This window comes from Astatotilapia calliptera, chromosome 18 (genome assembly GCF_900246225.1).
Source record: "Astatotilapia calliptera chromosome 18, fAstCal1.2, whole genome shotgun sequence".
Taxonomy (NCBI): Eukaryota; Metazoa; Chordata; class Actinopteri; order Cichliformes; family Cichlidae; genus Astatotilapia; species Astatotilapia calliptera.
The window spans coordinates 11646166-11665698 of record NC_039319.1 but is presented as its reverse complement, the minus strand read 5'-3'; the positions used below and the strand labels follow the sequence as shown (position 1 = coordinate 11665698).

The 19533-nt window shown below is 40.6% G+C and overlaps 1 protein-coding gene across 31 annotated transcripts in view; it reads right to left on the bottom strand.

Moving 5' to 3' along the window:
• The window catches only part of LOC113009894 (receptor-type tyrosine-protein phosphatase F), a 161371-nt gene that overhangs the window by 76350 nt on the left and 65488 nt on the right, over positions 1–19533 (bottom strand). For all 31 annotated transcript variants that reach the window (XM_026148485.1, XM_026148495.1, XM_026148489.1 and 28 more), the window contains exons 3-4: positions 13990–14135; positions 13066–13207 (exon numbers count right to left, since the gene is read on the bottom strand). In XM_026148485.1, coding sequence (XP_026004270.1) covers positions 13066–13207; positions 13990–14135 — 288 coding nt within the window. The remainder of the gene's footprint in view (positions 1–13065; positions 13208–13989; positions 14136–19533) is intronic.

The following is a 19533-nucleotide window of genomic DNA, read 5'->3' as shown; positions in this document are numbered from 1 at the left end:
ATTACTGCAACCCAAGGGTGGTCTTCTGATTTCAAATGGTTATGCTGACCGAGTCACCTTCTGGGACAAGCACTGCTGCACAGAATCACATCCTCCATTAACTGTGCTATACGAGTAGCACAGCTGTAGGCTTTCATTTTGATATTACAGCTCCTCTTGCCTTGTGGTCCTACTAACAGGAGTTTGATTGAAGACCCTTGAGATTATGGTATTACAGACTACACGGTTTGTGGTTTACTACTTATTTTAATGTAACTGCCTCTAAGATGGAAAAACCTGAGGGCTCGTGGTAAATGTCTGCAGTAATGCGATGCGGCTAATAAGACAGGCTATTCCTCCAGGTGTCACGGGAAAGAAAAACAAGGACAGGATCAAAAATCAGGAAGCGTGACGGTTAATGAAATCGCTGTACAAAAAGAAGCAGTGCAGCGGTTCGCAAATAAATGAATTAATTGATCCTCTCCGCTCCTCAAATTAATCATCGGCAGAGCTTTATTGTGGCATGTTTAGTGTAATTATCGCAGATAGGAATGGCTTTTATGAGTTCTGAGAAAGGCAGTGGAGTGGATGTAGTGGAATGTGGCAGGTTCTGTTAATTAAATCCTCACTGACTGGGCTCCTGTGACAGACTTTACTTATTCTCTCACTCAGAGATAATGAATAATACACAGAGTCTGTGAGTCAATGTCGACAGCTTCAACATTGATTATGTAGAGGTTTGCAGAAGTGCTCAAAAATGAGGTGCCACTATAGTTCACCTGGTTGAGCAGGCGACCCATATGCCGTAAGCCTCGGTTCGAGTCCGATACCATCTGTGCGTCATTCTCCTCCACCCTCTCCTTGCTTTCCTGTCAGTTCTCTACATCATCCCGTCTCATAAACGTTAAAAGGGCAAAAATGTATTTTTTAAAGCGCTTAAAAACATCACACTGCGGCACAACCCGTTAACCACAGCAGATGAAAAACTGCCGAAATTTTAATCGTCAACAGCAGAGAAGAACCAAGACAAACATGACCTTCCGCTGCAAACGCTTTGACAGCTGGTAACAGTTCTGCAGATGCCCAGTTTTCCTGAAGATAGCAGCGTTTTAAAGCCAATTCGATTCACACATTTTCATGGCTAGACCATTCCTTGTAGCTGGTTTAAACACCAGCCTCGACACCATCAGGAAATACCAAGTCAACAATAAGGTAAAAACATAAGTTTACCTCAGGAATCATTAAATAACATGTTAAGCTTATTACTTGCCGTGAACATGCCCTAACACTGAGTGCTACAGCAGGCACACCTATAACTGCGCACGCATGTTCAGTGATCCGTTTCTTGCAAAACAGGTTAAAAATATAGACAGAGATGTAATGGATGCAAAAACCAATGGAGCCTTTGACAGCAGCAAGCAGACCAATAAACTACAACCTTGAAAAACACAGCTTGGAAGCATAGAGGGAAATGGGACTATGCCAAAATGGGACTATTCCTCTTAAACATGGGGGAAACGTGGAGCTTAAAGCCAGCCTATAAGGCTGATAGTGAGTCAAGCCCTTCGCCTCTGCCTTGTGTGGCCCAGTGGATAAGCCAAGAGGGCTCGGTGTGTAAATGTGTGAGGAAAAGGGGTCAGGGTGAAAGGACTCCCATTAGCCAGCTCATTGAGTCTAGGTATTAGACCCCTTGACAAGCAGTCAGCCCATCCATCCATAGCCAGTCAGGGCCTGGGGAGATGTTGACTCATTGGCTTACAGAGCTACACGGTGGGCTTGGCTCTTGGTACACGCAGTGGTAGAGACTCAGGGTGGCGTTAGTAAGTAAAAGGAAAGAAAAACATCAGGTTAGTCTTTAAACATTTTTTTGTAACTTTTTTGTTGGACTGTATTGTTTCATTGTTATTTCGACAGAGAATACAGAAACACACATTAGCACAAAATGCAGTTCTTGCAAAAGAAATAAAAAAGCTACATCATATTTTCTTTAAACTATGTTTCTTTAAAATTATTTTTAAGGTACACTGTACTAAATAAATAAGAAAGCAAAACATTTAGACCCACCGCTGAAAATTGATGTACTTCAACGCAACACTCCCAACAATTGTGGGCTAAAATAGACCATAAAAGTAAATCAATTTTCAAGGTTTTTATATTAGATTGTTACTTGCTTTCCATTCAAGAAGGATTTTCCTTTTTTTCCCCTGGTGTCTGTTTGTTGTCTAATCATTGGTTCGGCATGACTCACAGACAGACAAAGACCGAGACAAGCAGCTTTCACTGTCACCAACATCAAAGCGTTTGGATGACACCATTTATACTAAACCAATCAACAAAATATACAATTATGAAGTAGGAATTGTTATATGAAATATTTGTTTGAAATCGAAGAAATCAAAAGCAATTCTGCTCCAAGGTCGACACAATGTCAATAAACCACATGTAATCATTTGGGCCTATATCTAATTTACAATTTAAAGAGCTACGCTTTCTCCCTGACAAGGAGAGGATATTAAATACAGCAGAGATCATGATTAACTTTATAAGAAAACCAACACAGAATGCCAACAAGCCAGGCTGAGATTTTGAACTTTTGCCAAGCATAAAACACTTTTTTTACTAAAGCACAAAGATCAGCATAAAGCAATGAGTAAATTGATTTGATGCAAAATTACGTTATAGGTGGTTGCAGGGCTCAGAGCTCTTGGGTATAAGTACCTATTAACTTGAATTTGACCCTTCAAATATCAATTTGATACGGGGCACATTTGTGAGTGACAGTTTTCATCAACCTGTGTTTATATTCAGAGAGACTCCCTATATTTCTAGATAAATGTTAGTATCACATTTTTGATGTGTGACTTTTTCTCCCTACATTTTTTTTTTAACTGGTTTAGCTTGAGATATGACACTACAATAAAAACTAAAAAATGCTTATACTTACATTCTAGTAATCCAGTAAAGGAAGCAGGCTGAATGTATGCATCGATGTGGGAAATTACCCAATTCACTAAGGCTGTGGTCCCACAAACAAATTTTTTAGTAAAGTCTGTAATTGAATGATAAACGCCAGTTGCAGCTGTTTGTGGCAGATATTTAATAACAGATGACAATTCACAGATATCCCTGTCTGTTCTTGACAATACCCAGACGTAAACGGATGTTCATGTCTTGTCACATCTCCAATATCTTCTGAAATCCAGGGGAAAATGTCCAGATGAGAAGTGCAATCCGTCCTGACAATCATGAAAGGCCATAACTTCATGTTTAATACAGTGACAGATTACAGCTGTGGTCTCATGGCAGCAGCCAGATGCAACAAAGTTTCAATGTACAAGCTATGACACAAGAAAACAGAGCACTATGGAACCCAGTGTGGCAGCAGTGGAACAAATACTGGGAAATTAATGATGTTTTATGACTTTTGTTTCCAGTCTGGTGTATATACACATATACTATGAGATGGTCCTGTTTTTTTTTGCTTAAAGTCGGTCATTCCGACTTTAAGCCAAGAGAAACAGCGCTTTGATGCCTGCATTTGTTTAGCCGATTTCTTTTTCCTGCTTTCTTGAGCTTAGAAGTTGAGCAAATGTGTTCTTTGGGAGAAACTGCAAAGCTCACATGTACTGAAACACGCTTTGAAATGAGATAAATTCATCCATCATTAGCCTTTTCTTAACATCTTTCACAATGTCAAAGTTTTTTAGCTGCGCGCTTGAAGTTGTGAAGTAAATTAGAGAAATGTAAATTCGCTCTACAGTCATTAGGCCAGTCTGCAGCTGTGTTTTGGGGGTTTAATACAAATTGATATGCTTTCTATGCTGAAGAAAGACCTTTTAAAGACCAGGTGAAATTCACTTAACTGCACAACAAAAACCCCCACACAAAAATGGTGCAAAAACAACAGTGTTTTGGTAGTAATAAATGCCTGACTTGTCTGGTTCTCCATGCTATCCTCTGCCACCTTTCTCTCTCTCTATCCCCTAGGGGCATAGACAAGATCAGTAATGATGGTGCAGACATACCAGACACTGCAGATACAGCTTGCCAAAAGCACAGAGCAATTGATGGACAAGTACAGATGATTAAAGGCTGCCTCAAAGCAAAAATGACTCCATCCAGATGTCTTGCATGTAACATAAAATATTGAGTCCAGCATCAAATAAATTTCATGGAATAGAGCGATTAATCAATGTCGATTTAATTGGTACATCCAATGTATATACAACAAGACTGAAGATAATGACTTTTTTGGGGTGGGATTTTTAGAAATCTGCAATGATTGATCACACAAACAGATGGTAATTCTTAAAGTTTTTGACTTGCACACCTATAAATTCGTGCCAGTTCATCATCTGTATACTTGCACACAGGACAGACAAAGCTGGCTAAGGAAAATGGGAATGTGGTAGTAGATGTGTCGGTTTTCTTAATTTTCTTCCTAAACAACAAGCAGCATAAACACGTTTTAACTCTAAAAATCGACTTGTCCTACTTATAATCTCCAAGTCCTTGGAAGCAAGGGTGCAAGGATGCAGATTGGGTGGCCAGGAGAGTGACTCCACCCCGCCATATTGTGCAAGTCCTTGGGAGAAGCATGCATAGACAGATGCAGTTTGTTTCTGTCAGACTGGATATGATCTATGATGCTGGGCCTCCAGCCAGCAGATGGTAGGAGAAATTAAATCTGTGACACAGACTGTCACAGTGGACCACAAGAATACATCGGACGCATGTGTGTGTGTTGAGTGTGTGTGCATGTATGCATGGGTAGGTGACAATGGGAGACACCTGTAGATCAGTGTGAGTGGGAGCATGTCCCTGGACGGTTTTGTGAGCATGCAGGTCTGTGCTACTGTCTTTTTTCGTCCTATGGTATGCAATATTAAATATGAACTGACTACTGATCCTGTTGAACAAGGCAGGTAGATAACACTTTAAATGGTAGGAGAAACCCACCAGTAATGAAAAAAAAGAGAATCGCAGAGAGTGGAGAAGTAATTTGGGAAATAGCAGTTACACAAAACTGCTTTATTTTGGTCATTGTGGGTGATCTGAATAGCGAAGGAAAGGAAAGTATTAAGTTGTTGGAGGAGCAGGGTTTGGTATTAAAATCATTCCGATATAGCTTCTGTATGTATTTATCTTGCCCGGGAAGAGGCGCAATGAGATTTCTATGCTGTTTATCCAGTCAGGTTTGTTGTCCGCACTTGCCTGGCTCCTGAGATATTTATTACTGGCATTGTGTCGCAGTCATTTTCTGCCTCTGCACAAGAGACTATAATGCATGGCAAGCAAATAAAGCTCTTTCTAACCAGTGAGTCCGTAATTTGTTTACTGCCACCAAATACAGAAGCACTAAATGCAGTCAACGCAGTAAACCTGGGACACTGTACTGAATTATACTTTCTAAACTCTGTGTGCAAAAAACAGATGAGTTTTCAACACCGCTGTATAATTATGGTCTCCTTTCTCCATCTTAAGCTTAGAGAGGCATAAAATTGACTCAAAGGGCAAAACTCTATTAATATTACACAGAACTACATGACTCCAAAGTTTGATGTTTGGCATGTTTTCATCAAGGAAGGAACTACTTTTTTCTTTATCAACTACAGAAACTCCAAGTCCTTGCATATTACTCGCTTGACCTTTCCAAAAATTACATTTTTTCTCGATATTGCATGTTCAGAAATGAGTTACCAGGGAACTTCAAAAAACTTGTGGTTTGAAAGGGACCACTTTCTAATTCACACTCTGACAGTGGAAGATTCTGGTAATGACAGGGCTTTTGATATGGTACCATTTAATAAGGTTCCTCCTTTCCTTTAAGACCTGTCTGCTCTCTCCCAAAGGACAGGAAAATGTTCTCCAACACAGCAAAGAAAAAAAAAAAAGCAACAGGATCCATCTTCAGTTTCAGCTCATGCGGTCATGGGAAGAACTACAGATATCAGTTTGGCATTTTAGTTTGTTTTAGGGTTTTTATGCTGGAGAGGTTTTGCTTAAACTACCTAATGCCAGGGAAACTCATTGTTAGTGAGTCAAAGCAGAAAGGCATTATTCTCAACTTACTTTGGTTTGATACAGTTTTTGATTAATACAAATAACTACAAACAGTTTTCTTCATGCTTAAAAATGAATTACTGTGTTAATACAGAGAAACTGTCTGCACTTCTATATGCCATAAAAGGAAACAAAAGGCAGCATTAGGATCTATGGACTCTTATTTCACTGTGATAACTGATCTCTAATTAAATGTTACTGTAAAATCTCTGAGCTAAGAATCTTTAGACTGATAATGAGACCACTGCTGTAGGCCTTTCCCAGAACTTGGCAATTTTGCACTTCCCTGGTAGCTATTGGAAACCAATTAAAGTAAAGCACTTTTAAGGCTTTTGCTCAAGGCGATTTGATCAAAATTTGGTGTTGATTTTGGACAAACCTTGTCGACATGCAGTTGCGAAGACTCCATCAACTGGACCACAGAGACAAATTTGTTTTTAATAAATTTTGTCATGACGTGATTCTGACACCGCCTTAGTCCTTTCTTGATCTGAGTCGTTGCATTTTAAATTTCATCTAATGTTAGCGGTGATAAATATGGATTATTGCCTTGACATGGAGAAGTGGCATTTAAGACTGATGTTGTCAGCCGAGATGTCTTTTCCGGACGGCAGTAGTTTATTTCATACATCACAGAGACAAGCACCATTTACCTGGACATTTACTGAGGCAGTTCAATTCAAGGGAGGGGGGGAGGTGGCGCTCAAGGTCAGACCATTGGCATCGTTACCCATGTAATGAGTCATTGTTCTTCTTGGTCATCTACTACCTCACTACAACTTCAATTTGCCACCACACTGTCCACGGCAGTGACGCAGAGCAGGCAGCGAGACAGAAGTGGGTAGGCACAGAAAAACCATTATGAATGCAAACAGATGAAGGAAATATAAATAAATAAGAGTTTGAGAGAAAAGAGGAATGAAAGGCTGAAACAGTATTTCTCAATCACAGCTCTGCTAGCAATGTCTGCATCATCATTTAGCCACATAGGTCGGAGCTGCAGACAGGCAACCAATTCTCTCTCTCCCCCACACACACGTGTACCCATAAAAATGACATTTTAGATGTAAGGCAATTGTTCAAAACACTGCAGTTAAAAAAAGAAGACTTGTAGTAAAAGATCCTCACAAGCTGACTTATGAAAGTCTGGCAGTTTTGTACTTATTATTACGCACCCGTGTGTGTGTTTGTCTCTTGCACACACAAAATGAAGAATGGCTAAGCTGACTTTGGGCCCGTATGTAAGTCTCAGTGGTGTGACCCCTCGAGCAGGGGCGTGAGAACTGCGACGAACAAAGAGCTGGGCTGTTACAGCGTGACAGAATTACAGAGCGACTCGAGACTCATGACTGCAAAAGTGCTAAAGCCCGACTTGGCTAGCGTGAAAACGTGCCTTTGCAACTCCCCGCAGGTGAGTATCCGATTACATAACATCTGTACGTAGGTCTCCAACAACAAGTCAGACATAAAGTAAAATAACTCTCATGAAGTCTTGATTTTTTTTATACAAAGTTGAGTAACTCAACCACAGAGTCACAATAAGTGACTGCCAGTGAGGTCAAGCCTAAATAAAGTGTAAGGCAATGACTTATCAGGCCATTTTTTAAAGAGCCCGAGTCCTTCTGTTACCAGTGCTCCACGTCTTGACCAAGTTTCTTTGCATTTTGCTTGATAGTTTCTGTTAAATCTTGCCCACAAACAGCAAGACTAACAGAAGGTACTGCTCACCTACTTCCACAGTCACATTGTTAAGTTTTTCTACTCAAAAAAAAAAAGAAGAAAATACAAGCAATAAAAAAATAAAAAAATCCTTCAAGGAACTTGTTGAAGTATCATGTGGTGCCACAGGACACTGTTACTACTGACACAAAATAAACACGAACCCCAAAAAACACCCTAAAAATCACAGCAAGTGATCCAGACAATAATGAACTGCTGAACCTAGGTGCACACAGCATGGTGTTCCTCTGCCAACACAGAAAGCAGGTGTAAAGCTGCTCTGGCATGACTGTCATAATCCATATTTTGCACGACTGGCATAACAAAATAAAGAGCCAGTATATGAAATAATCGTAATTAATGCTCGACCTTCCTTTGCTCTGCTAAAACCTATAATCCAGATCGACTTATAGCTATAATGACTTCACCGTTCTCGCTGCGTCTCTGAATGGGGGTGCTCACAGCACTACGGCAGCTTCGTGGGGATGCAAAGTCACATGCACTTGAATTCATGTGGAGAGTGTGAGCTTCCTCGTAGTGGAAAAAAGCAAAAACAGGACTGTTTTGCTTATGAAGACATTCTTTCGACCGTGGTTTCTTTTTCCAGTGAGGACAGACAAACCCGACATGTTTGCAACAGCACATTTACCGAGTAGCTCTGCTGGTTTTGTGCCTTGCTCAACGACACCACAAAGATTTCTGGCTACAGACGCCTTCACTGTTTCTTTCCCCAGACTTTATGATTTGTTCTCGATGTGAAAAGGCTATGTATATTCTGATGTGACACCCACGTTTCAAACCTTCAGGCTACTCCTGGCCCATTAAAAGCGAGGGTCATTAGTCTCCATCTGTTTGGTGCTGCCCCAGTGTTTTCTTGTGCTGCTGATATGAACTTGATATATCACTAGGCTACAAACAATAGTCTAAAAATAGAGTGGAGCTGACGTCATTGCTCTGTAAGGGAATGCGTGTTTGTTCTGAGTGTGTGTTTGACAGTGAATATCTGTGCATGTGTGTTTGTATGAACAGTCAGCTCATCGTAAGGCTTCAGGCGGAGTCGAGTTCTTTATTTAAACACGATGCGTGGTTCTGGTCTTTGACAGGTTTTGTGAGAAAGCGTAGAGAACAACTTTTACGAGATGGCTTGTTCACAAATCAATCATGCTAAACATCAGTGGTGACTAGATGGCATCCAATAAATTGTTTAACTAATAAATACAATAATTCTAACAATGTTACTATTTTGTTTTTTTTTATTGAGAATGGACAGAAAAGTTCAAAAACAATATTACATCACTGTTATTTACACTTGAACAGCTGTTCTCGTACGTTTGGTTGCTCAGCTCCAACACAAACAAACCAACTCGTGATAGTCCTGCTGGAGTACACGCTCCAAAATAAAAAAGGTATTTGTGTCTGCGCTGACAAAGACTTCTTTACTTTGGCTGTCTGCCATCTCACCTTGGACAGGTAAGTAGATGGGGCTTGCATCAGTCTGTACACCGACAGGACCTGTTGTTATGAGCCTGTATTGTTTTGCTTTGTGCAACTAAAACAATGAGCCAAAACTGGTCCAACCATGCAGAGAGGTGACAACTCAGGTATTGCTATTTCACTGATATGATGACTATAGCACTGCCAAACACTTTCCCTCAGTTTAATATAACAACATATATTAATGCATGTACACATAAGTATAAATGTGTCAATTTCAAAAACTGAGGAGTGTATAAAATACATGTTTCATTTCATTGTGAAAAATAGCAGTAATTAGAAAAATACTTGGCAACTGACTGGATCTGAATTACAAAAGAACCTAAAGTGGTGAAGAGGAAAAAGAATATGCAGTTTGAGTCTATAAAAGCTACCAAGCAGTCAGTCTAGTATGAAGTTAGCATGTCATTAGACAATAGGGTTGCCAACTCCCTGAAAAATAAATAAGGGACACCTCGTGGCCAGGGCCGGGCAACCCAGTTGTCTTCACCCTTCCCAGTGTGGTGAATTTTCTAGCTCTTTTTTTGTGTGTGAAATTATTTTTTTTAACCATTTGACTTGAAGTTGATTTAAGTAGATGCATATTCTATTCTTTGTGATATGAACACATGTGAAACAAATGATCATTTAGCCATTTATTTTTAGCTCAAAATGACAACATTAACACAGTAAAACAGGTCTCTTTCTTAAACAGAAGCCTGTCATGCTTAACTTTTGAGAATAAAAGTAAATCTTTCTTTAAAAGAACTCTGTCCCGCTTAACTTAAAATAATAGAAAACAATAGAAAGAAAAATATTCTTGTAACTGTGCACATTTAGTGCATTTAGTACAATTGGCTTCAGCTGAGGTATTATTTCAGCTTTTCTAATGCTAATCAGCTGCTTCTGTTTGTAAACCTGCTTGTTCCCATGATTACGCATCATAACTCATCATCATTATTCATCTATGTATTACTTTTATGTATTGATTACAACAAATAGATGACTATCTATCCTTGCAGTTGTTTATTACACAAAATAAATTATATTATCACACTTCTGGCCACATAGCGCTGATATTCACTGCACATGCCCATATTAACTTTTTCCAGCCAGGTGTTTTCCTTTTCCCATTCTTCCCTTTCTCTGAGGGGAACAAACATTGCTGCTCTAACGCTGGGCTCACACTGTGCGATTTTTGGCCCATTTTGAGACGATTTTTGAGTCGTGCGACGGTTTTGGTGATCGGACCGATTTTGGCCTTCATCGTGCATCGTGTAGTATACGTGGGGTAACGAGAAGTGATTAACACCTCACGACCAGCTCCCGATCATCAATCGCTCGTGAGGGTCTCACCACAGCCGCTCACACTGCTCACGCGCAAACACGTAAACGTCGGTGAAAAAGATGGCGCAGCTCGGCTGTGCAGCGTGCGATCTGGACACAAGCGATGGAGGCACAACTTGTAGAACTTTGGAAAGCTCATCCGAGCCTTTTCGATGTGGCATCACAAAATTATCACGACCACAACAACCGTGAAAATAGTTGGATTTACATCGCTGCTCATTCACAGCTGCCTGATCAATGTTTTTCATTAGCAATTTAGCAAAGTTGATGGTGGTGGCGTGTCTGTGTGAGTGAAAGACAGAGCGAGCGACAGATTGTCTGTTATAACCTTCATGTTATGGAGGCACAGTGTGAGCTCTCAGGTCGCATCAGAGCATCGGGCGGTATAGTGTGAGAGTACATCGTGACCTACCAACTTCTAACCCCTGCGAGTCAATCGTGCAGTTTGAGCAGGAGCTGAATATCGCGACTGAAAAAATCGCACAGTGTTTGCCCAGCTTTAGGTGTACTGTCGTCCGAGACTTGCACCGCAGTGTCGGCGTTTGTTCCCCTGTTGGCCATGCTTCTTGTTGTGGTCATCTGTTGTCTTCCGGTATTTTCTCCGCAAGCGACCTTTCCTCGACCAATGAGATGAGCAGTAATCTGAATTGTCATACTCGAATTGTCATAAGTGTGCTGTCAGCTCATTGGTCACAAAGCAGGAGAGGGGCTGGGAATTATGTTTTCAAACAAAGCGTTAATTCCATTAAAAGTTATAGGCCACTTTTGATTCTCACTGTATTACGGGACAAAGTGCGTCCCTTATTAGCTCAATACGGGACGTGTACTTTTGTTTCTAAATATGGGACGATTCCGTATTTTAAGGGACGGTTGGCAACCCTATTAGACAATGCTTGCCATCCTTGTAACAAAAAATAGCAGTTGAGAGGAATTAAAAAAAAAAAAAAACAACAACAACTTGGCAGGTGATCAGACGAAATATCTATATTTTCACAACTGAAACACCTCAGCTGTGACTGTTGGCCATTACATTTTTATAGGACAATGTGTGGTTTGGCTTCACGTTCACAGCTTGAAGCCTGGCACAATATATTCCCTCTTGATTATGATATTGCCAGTCTCACGAGTATCAAGTTCCCTCACAAGGTAACACGGTCATAGTTTAAGGTCTGGCCACTACTCCATGGTGAAAATGTGTGCAGTAAATATGTATCAGTACAGCCTAATAGATAAAAGCATCAAATGGCATGAACCACAGATGAAAGAAAGAAGACAGATAGAAGATGCTTTCATGTAAAGTAAGTCTGCTGGTATAAACAGCTGCTCACTGTCGAGTAAGATCATTTTCCGTATTTCACTGAGTGAGGGACTCCAAACTTGCCCCGTACACAAAGACTATGATTAAGCTAATCTCATTCATATGAGTTTTATGTCATATTGCCCGCATAAACCTATTTGTTTATGAAACAGCATTCTTCGTGATATAGTGCAAAAGAGGGGTAAAAAGAAAACCTTTCTTTGTACTGAAGAAAAGCCCCTACGGGAAGATTATGCAAGCCCAACCGATGATATCACCAAATCAGCGTGGACAGAGAAAAAAAAAGGAAGGGTGGGTGTAAGGAAGATGGGATTCAAACTGGGGATGGAAAGGCTGATTTTGAATGAGAGGGGATCTGCTTTAATGCCGGTGTAATGGCTATAGACGGCCTTAATCCTCCCTCTGGCTAGCTCTGGAGCTTTTTCGTTTCCTTTAAAGTTTGTAATGAAATCTACTCCTGTGGTGACTAGCTGCCACATGACAAAATTACAATCAATTAAAGAAGAAATTCGCACCTCTAGGCCCATATACTTTGCACATACACATACATTAACTCTATAGGCAAAAAAAGGAAAAGGAGGTCCATGAAGGTCAAACTAGCCTGCGGGCACTGAGGGTGCTTGTACATGTAGAAACCACTCAAACATCCAAACATTATTTATATGCCTATAAAGAATTTTTTCTTGAAGTTATGTGGACTGGCAGAGAATTATTGATTTATAAACGTTTATATAAGCCATACATGTTAGCATCAGGCAGTATTTACAGCTGCTTTTTTAGATGATTGTGGCTTTGTTTTTAAAAAGTACTCAAATCCAAGTGACCAGCTGAAAGATCTCGCGTTATACCCAAAAACTGTATAAAATTGTCAAAATATATAAAAACATAAGCTAAAGATTGCAGCTCACACATTTGCTGAGCCACTAGCTTATTTAAAAAAATGTTTAACCTTGCAAATTAAGATACTGCTGTTCCTCCTTGGCAAGGGCAATACCAGGAATTTCACCAATTTCATATGTATGAATTATTAAAGCAAACACTCCTATTTCCTTATATATTGACATAAAGGATTTGAAAACCACAAGCAGCAGGAAAAAAAAAAGGACCACAGTGAAAGCAAGTGTGGAGAGAGAAACCAAGTGGAAAAAGCAGGAGACTTATCTTACCTTCAAGCACTGTAAGCTTGGCACTGGTGTTGATCTCGCCGGCGCTGTTAGTGGCCGTGCACTCGTAAATGGCTTCGTCTCTGTGCGTGCGCAGAGGTTGGATCCGCAGTACGGAGCCCGAACCGTCGTCAAATTCAATCACCTGAAAAAAACCCCACAGGAAAGTAAAGATGCAGGAACTCCATTTTTAGTGGCCTTGATATTACACTACCTTTATTATGCGCTATAAACAACATACATTCCTACATGCAGATTACTTGATTTTTTCTAATGTGGGAGGTGAAGCATTTTTTATTTGTCATTGGTGCTCTTTTACTAGTTTCTATGTATCCCTTCAATCCCCCCTTAATCAAAAGGAAAAATCAGCTGAGGTCACGTCTAAAAACACTGACACAGAACAGAAGAAGTACAAACCAACAGCTCCTCAGGTACCACAGTTATGTAATGTCACAGAGGTAGGAGTGGCCAGAAATGGCGAGAACCCCCAGCTAAAGTATCCCCTCATCTTCAAAGGGGAGCACAAGTGGGAGGGGAAATACATCACATACGTTACAGTGGTGCGTGCCCAGAGATGGTGTAGCCGGGGGACACGGGGGAAAGGATGAGCGTGTGAAAAAACAAACAGAGATGAAACAGACTACATAAATCAAGATGGAGGGAGATTAAAGAGAAAGGAAGATTGTCTAGGTTCCCTTGGAGAACTGAAGAGTCGGTGTGATGCTCAATAACAGGGGCAAGCCATTGTGCGTCCTGTGTGAATGTGTCATTTGTGTGAATGCTGCCAGTCCGCACGCACGTGTGGATGCGTCTGGTCTCAATGAGAGGTTATAAAAGCAGTCTAACGTGCTGTGTTTGCTCCTGCCTGCATTATGTTTGTACATGCAAAGGTGCTCAGAGATGTGAAAGTCACGCATGAGTGCCCACCTCGAAGCGCTGGGAGCTGACTTTCTTGCCTTTCTTCATCCAGGTGATTCTTGGTTTCGGCTCCCCTGTGGCTTGGCACACAAACGATGCAACTCCGCCCGAGATGCCCGTCTGATCCTCAGGGGATTTGACGAAACTTGGCAAGCCTGAGGAAGACGAGGTGAAAGGGATAGAGTAAGGAAAATAAGTTATTGACAGGGAAAGAGGCTGAGACTAAAGGGAGAACTTATCTATCGGTGTCACTTTTCTCCACACAAAGGCAACCCTGAGAAAACCCACACAGGCATTGTTGCTGTGCACACCTGCAGCTCAGTCATGAGAGACACGTCTAGTCTTTGTGTGCTTGTCACTGTATCATGTTCTTACCTTTAACCTGACACATGGTTTAAAACACGACGAAGTTTCTCACTAGAAAAAAATACACTTCTGTTAATTGGGCTGTTTAGCTATCAAATAGTTGGCATATCCCAAAATTGGAGAGTGCCAGCTATGATTTGATACTGTACTGCCGTGGAGAACACCTCCAACTGTGATTTCTCCCATTTGCCTTTAGGGTTCTACAGGGCAACACACTCAGCACCATTGTACATACGACAATGGAGAGTTTCAACAGCCTGTCAAGGCTGACGTGATGCTACAATGTGCATACCTTAGCTCTACGTAACAACTGCAATGCTTTATGCTTTATCTACAGCCTCAGATGTGCATAATCTTGTCTTCGGCACCATGACACAATGTCCCTATTGCAGCTCTGTCAGCTCGTGTTTCATCTCCAGAGTCATTAAAAAGGGAGGTAGGGAACACCTAGACCACAGATGAGCAGACTGCCCCATGGAGACATGCACAAGGGGGTAAATCATTATGCCGTGTACACACAGGAGACGCCAGCTTCCCATTTCTGAGTACACGCTGGGGAGAAATCCAGCAATGGCTTCCACCACTGTTTCTTGTTATAGCATAACATTTGTATTTTTTTTTGGAAAAGAAGCATGTGGGGAGGTTCACTATCTGGTTAGCACAACGCTGTAATTTTTTCAGAAAAAGAAGCGCCACCTGCTACATCATCACATTCTGCACTCACTTGGCTAAAGAGAGAGAGACAGAGGTGGTGTTGGCTGTCCTTGCTTGAGGACATATCCACAGAGGTGCTTCCTTCAATGCAATGCAGCAGTTTTACAATAAAAGGACACGGCAAGCCTGCAGGCAGTTGCGTGTGCATGCATACATACCATATGTTACACATATTTAAATTCAACTGGTTGGAGGAAGAAAGGCACTACCACGGTGTGAAGCACCACAGAATAATTGATTGACATGCAGACGTCAATATTTTCTAGTGACCTTTGTGAAAATATGCAAATTCTATTGATTTGAGGTTATTTCTGCTAAAATATCTTCAAAATGAAATCTTTTGACATTAAAATTTCATGAAATTTAATATTAATTTCAAGTCTTGACATGATATCATGACTTTCTTAGTTTAAAATGAAATGAACAGCAAGCACATATTTATTCTTTCAAAGCTGAGACAACGTTGCCAGTACTTAGGATAAAAAATATAATATAACATAACAGCAGTGTAGGTCAAATAAAAGCTAAAAAACTCATAAGAGTGTGTTACGAAAGGTAAACGTGTTTGTCTCTTGTGATGATGTCATGTTGTTTAAATGCCATGTAACGGCACATAACGGTCATATAACTGTCTAAAAAATGTAACACCTTAAAAAAACCCAAACAAATCAAATGTACTACAGCACAGTAAAGTGTTAATGGGAAGTCAACCTGATGTTGATCTTGTCCCCAAACTCACCTGACATTTGAATTCGATTTTTGATATTTTTTTTTGTCCTGGTTATTTTCAGGAACAAGTTTTAGAAAACAGATTCAGCAACTGCGAAAGCACAATAATCTATAGCATCAGAATGTGGCTGTGACACACATGCATGTGGCGGAAAGACACCTGAGTTAACAAGTCCACCCTGATAAGCATTAAGAGTGTATGCCTGAGCATGCCTGAGCCTGCGCTTGGGTGGTGCGTTGGAATGCTCAAACCCTGATTATCAGCCATCAGTCTTAGAAGAGTTGCTGCCAACATCTGTCTGTTGCAGCAGCATTCAGACTGATGTCAGGGTTTTCACTTTGTTGCACGGATGAAGGATCAGACAGTATTAAAATAGTTCAGCGCACATGATTCAAATTAAAGGACATAAGCTTGTGTATTGCCACACTCATTTAAGTTAGAAACTGCTGGATCTTAGAAATCTTTAGGATTTTAAGGATAAACAGAAAAACAGTGGAAACTGGACTCATGGAGCTTTTCCCGTATTAATCCTCTTAAACAAGCTTCCCCTGAATTTCGATAGTTGACCTGTGACTCACGGGCTAAACTGTGGCAAATTCAGAGCTCTCATCGTTAATCCAGATCTCACCGAGCATCAATCACAAAATCACAAGTCACTGCGGTGACCCTGAACCACAGACTTATACATGGGGTTAATGGTGGTCCTACCACACTCCACTGAAAGGACAGAGGCATTTACTTTTGAACTGCGAGAGTTGGTGTTCCTCTGTCAGCACAGCCACCACTGAAGGGTGATATCAAACTGTTGGGTTTGTCAGTTCTTTTCTTAGACAGACAAAATCCAGACTCAACCTTTTTTCTTTGCCTGTGTCCCATTTTCCTGGCTGTCAGACAGTTGTCACATGAAAACAATGGCAGGGACGAGGTGGAAAACACATAAGCCTACCTATGCAAATCTTTCTCTCAGCCACTGACTATGAGTTTTGGGCTGCACTCTCTTTATGCTTTGATACAATACATTCAAAACTCATATCTTGACATGCGCTCTTCTCTCTGGCAATGTGTGGAAAGTGCTGCCATAACTGTCAGGCATAGTGCTTTGCTGCAAGCTGCCAGAATCGTAGGGTTGGGGTTACTGGCTCACGAGTATTGCTTATTTACCAGAATTTGGCCATAATAGAACAATGCTTTAATTAGTATCACTAAACTGGGTTATCAAAATCAAAATCACTCAAATGACTGTTTTAATTACCAAATAAATAAACCAGAAAGATCCTACATGCAAAACAGTGCTGCTGTACACAAACAGCAGCCTGGTTGGTGGAACTGAAAAAAATGTTACTAGAGCAAAAAGCCTTTCATGTTAGAACTAATGAATGGAATAAATGAATTAATCAAAGCTCAAAACAATACATGCAAGTGAAAAACACTCAGTTTTGGACTAATAGGTGTTTCTGGTGTACCCCCACAAATACAGAAAGGCATTAACCTCATTATCAAACAAATTGAAGGGTTATTAGGGAAACAAATGCTAGGCCTTTTTGTTCAAAAACGTCATATAAAGTGCCAGCTTAAACAAGTAACAATATTTAGCATTTATGATTAGTGTGGTGATTGAGTGTATTGAGTGTAAGGTGCATTTTTCTGCACTACTAATGTGAAATTTAAATATGACCTCAGGCGCGGGGTATTGACAAATCTCTATAGATCCTGCTTTTAGAAAACACCAAAGGAGCCTAAAGGCTATGTATGGAGGGGGGATTAAAAAGCTTCTCTCATTTAACCCAAAGCCTGCAGCAGCATTTGTGAGGTCTGAGGTCATTAGACAGATAAAAGGTATTGGGGTTTCTGAACTGCAGGAGGGCAACAGATCTGGGTTTGTCCTGGCTCAGAAATAATCTCAGCGACATATCAGTCAGTATGCACAGTAAAAGCAATGAGCTGTGCTTTGTGTCTCATGCTTGAGCTTATAAAACTGAAAGACTGTTACAACCTTCATTCATTTACTAGTGATATTTTCTTTTGTTGACTCTGGCTAACACCTTTTGTATGCATCATACTTTCCTAAGCAGCCATTCAGTTTGCCTTTTTCCTAGTCGGGGGCCTCAGAGCAATGCTGGTAATAAAAGCAGAGACAGCGGGGAGAGTTGCGTAAATGGCACTTGTGTGGCTAACAATTAGTCTATTCCCAAGCTTGCCAGAGTGCCCAATGAGAGCTACTCAGTAGTGTAGAGTATCAGGGATCGATACGCACATGGCACAGTGAAAACCATTAATTCTTATTAATAATGGATTAGCAAGTTATCATTTTCATGAGGCAACACTTAGTGTAAATTTGTCTGATGGCATCAGCACTGGTTGTTTTAATGGAACACTTCCATTAAGGCCTTTTCAGCCCATTAGCAGCCAACTTGTTTGCAATTAATGTCATATAAAGCTGCCTCCCCTGCAAGTTATTTACCCCGATAAAGTCAACTGCACTTCAGGCTGTTTGTTTAAACCAATAAACATCATGTGTGCTATCTGCACTATGGTTTTTACAGCTGAATGCCAAGCATTGTGTTGTACATAGCACATTTTACAATTATCGGGGAAGAGCCATAGGAGTGGAAGTATGACGAAGCTTTACTATCGGGGCTTTTAAAAGCCTTAAACATCGATATAAGGAGACAGAAGTGCAACCGTCTCTGTGCAAACAGTGCAGCAGTTCAACAGCTATTTAATTTCATGCAGTGTAAATTACGGCTGCAGCTCATATTTTTCATCAATTAATCTGCATTATTTCTTCTTTTTTATCATTAGAAAATGTCAAAATGCCTATTCTAGTCCCACAACCAAATGCTGCAGTTAATATGGTGAACAGTGCAAAACCCAAATACATAGTTTTAACTACTATTACTACATGATATTTCATGCAAAACACAGAAAAGCATGAAATCTTCAAATTTAAGGAGCAGAAACCAATAAAAGCTTTGACCTTTTTTCCTACCAAACAAAGAAACAAACATAATATATTATATGGACCGGTTCTTCCTATGTTCTACTTTACATGATTTATACAACATGCCTCACCCACGTATCTAACGGTCGCAGTCTGAAGAAATAAATCAGAGATCAACTTGTGGTTCATGCAGACTGGAGCGGCCAAGGATCGAATCACCAACCATCTGATTAGCAGATCATTTGCTACTAACTACAGCCACCGCCGTAATCTCAAAACTGTAACCAATTTATTTTTGCCTGTAAGTTCACTGTCTAGTATTGTCACCTTACTTGGTTTCCGACCCAAGAAACGCTTTTGTGGATGGTGCACTATCATCTCCAGCTCATTAATAGTCAGTTCACGCTGCAGTCCCTTATGATAACACAGACACCAAAGGAACTTACTTTCTTAGAATGGTAGCATAGTGGCTGAAGATTGATGGAGCTTTATATGTGTTATCAGAACGTAAGTGAAATCTCAAGAGTAATGCGATTCATCACGACCGAGATACTGTACTTAAGACAAAATGTCAAAACCTATAGCAGAGACAAGAGAAAAGAAAAACATCAAACTTTCAGTGCCCCCCTGGACCACGAAGACAGGCTTTCTATCAGGCCTTCCAGCTTTCCCTGAATTATTCAAGGCAGTGGAGAAGAAAAAGAACTCTAAGTGCAATTATCCTCCATTCCTTTCTTCCCAGTGTGAGCAACATTAATGTAATAGCTTTCATCTTCTCGGGCCGATTAGGAACGAGGGAGGT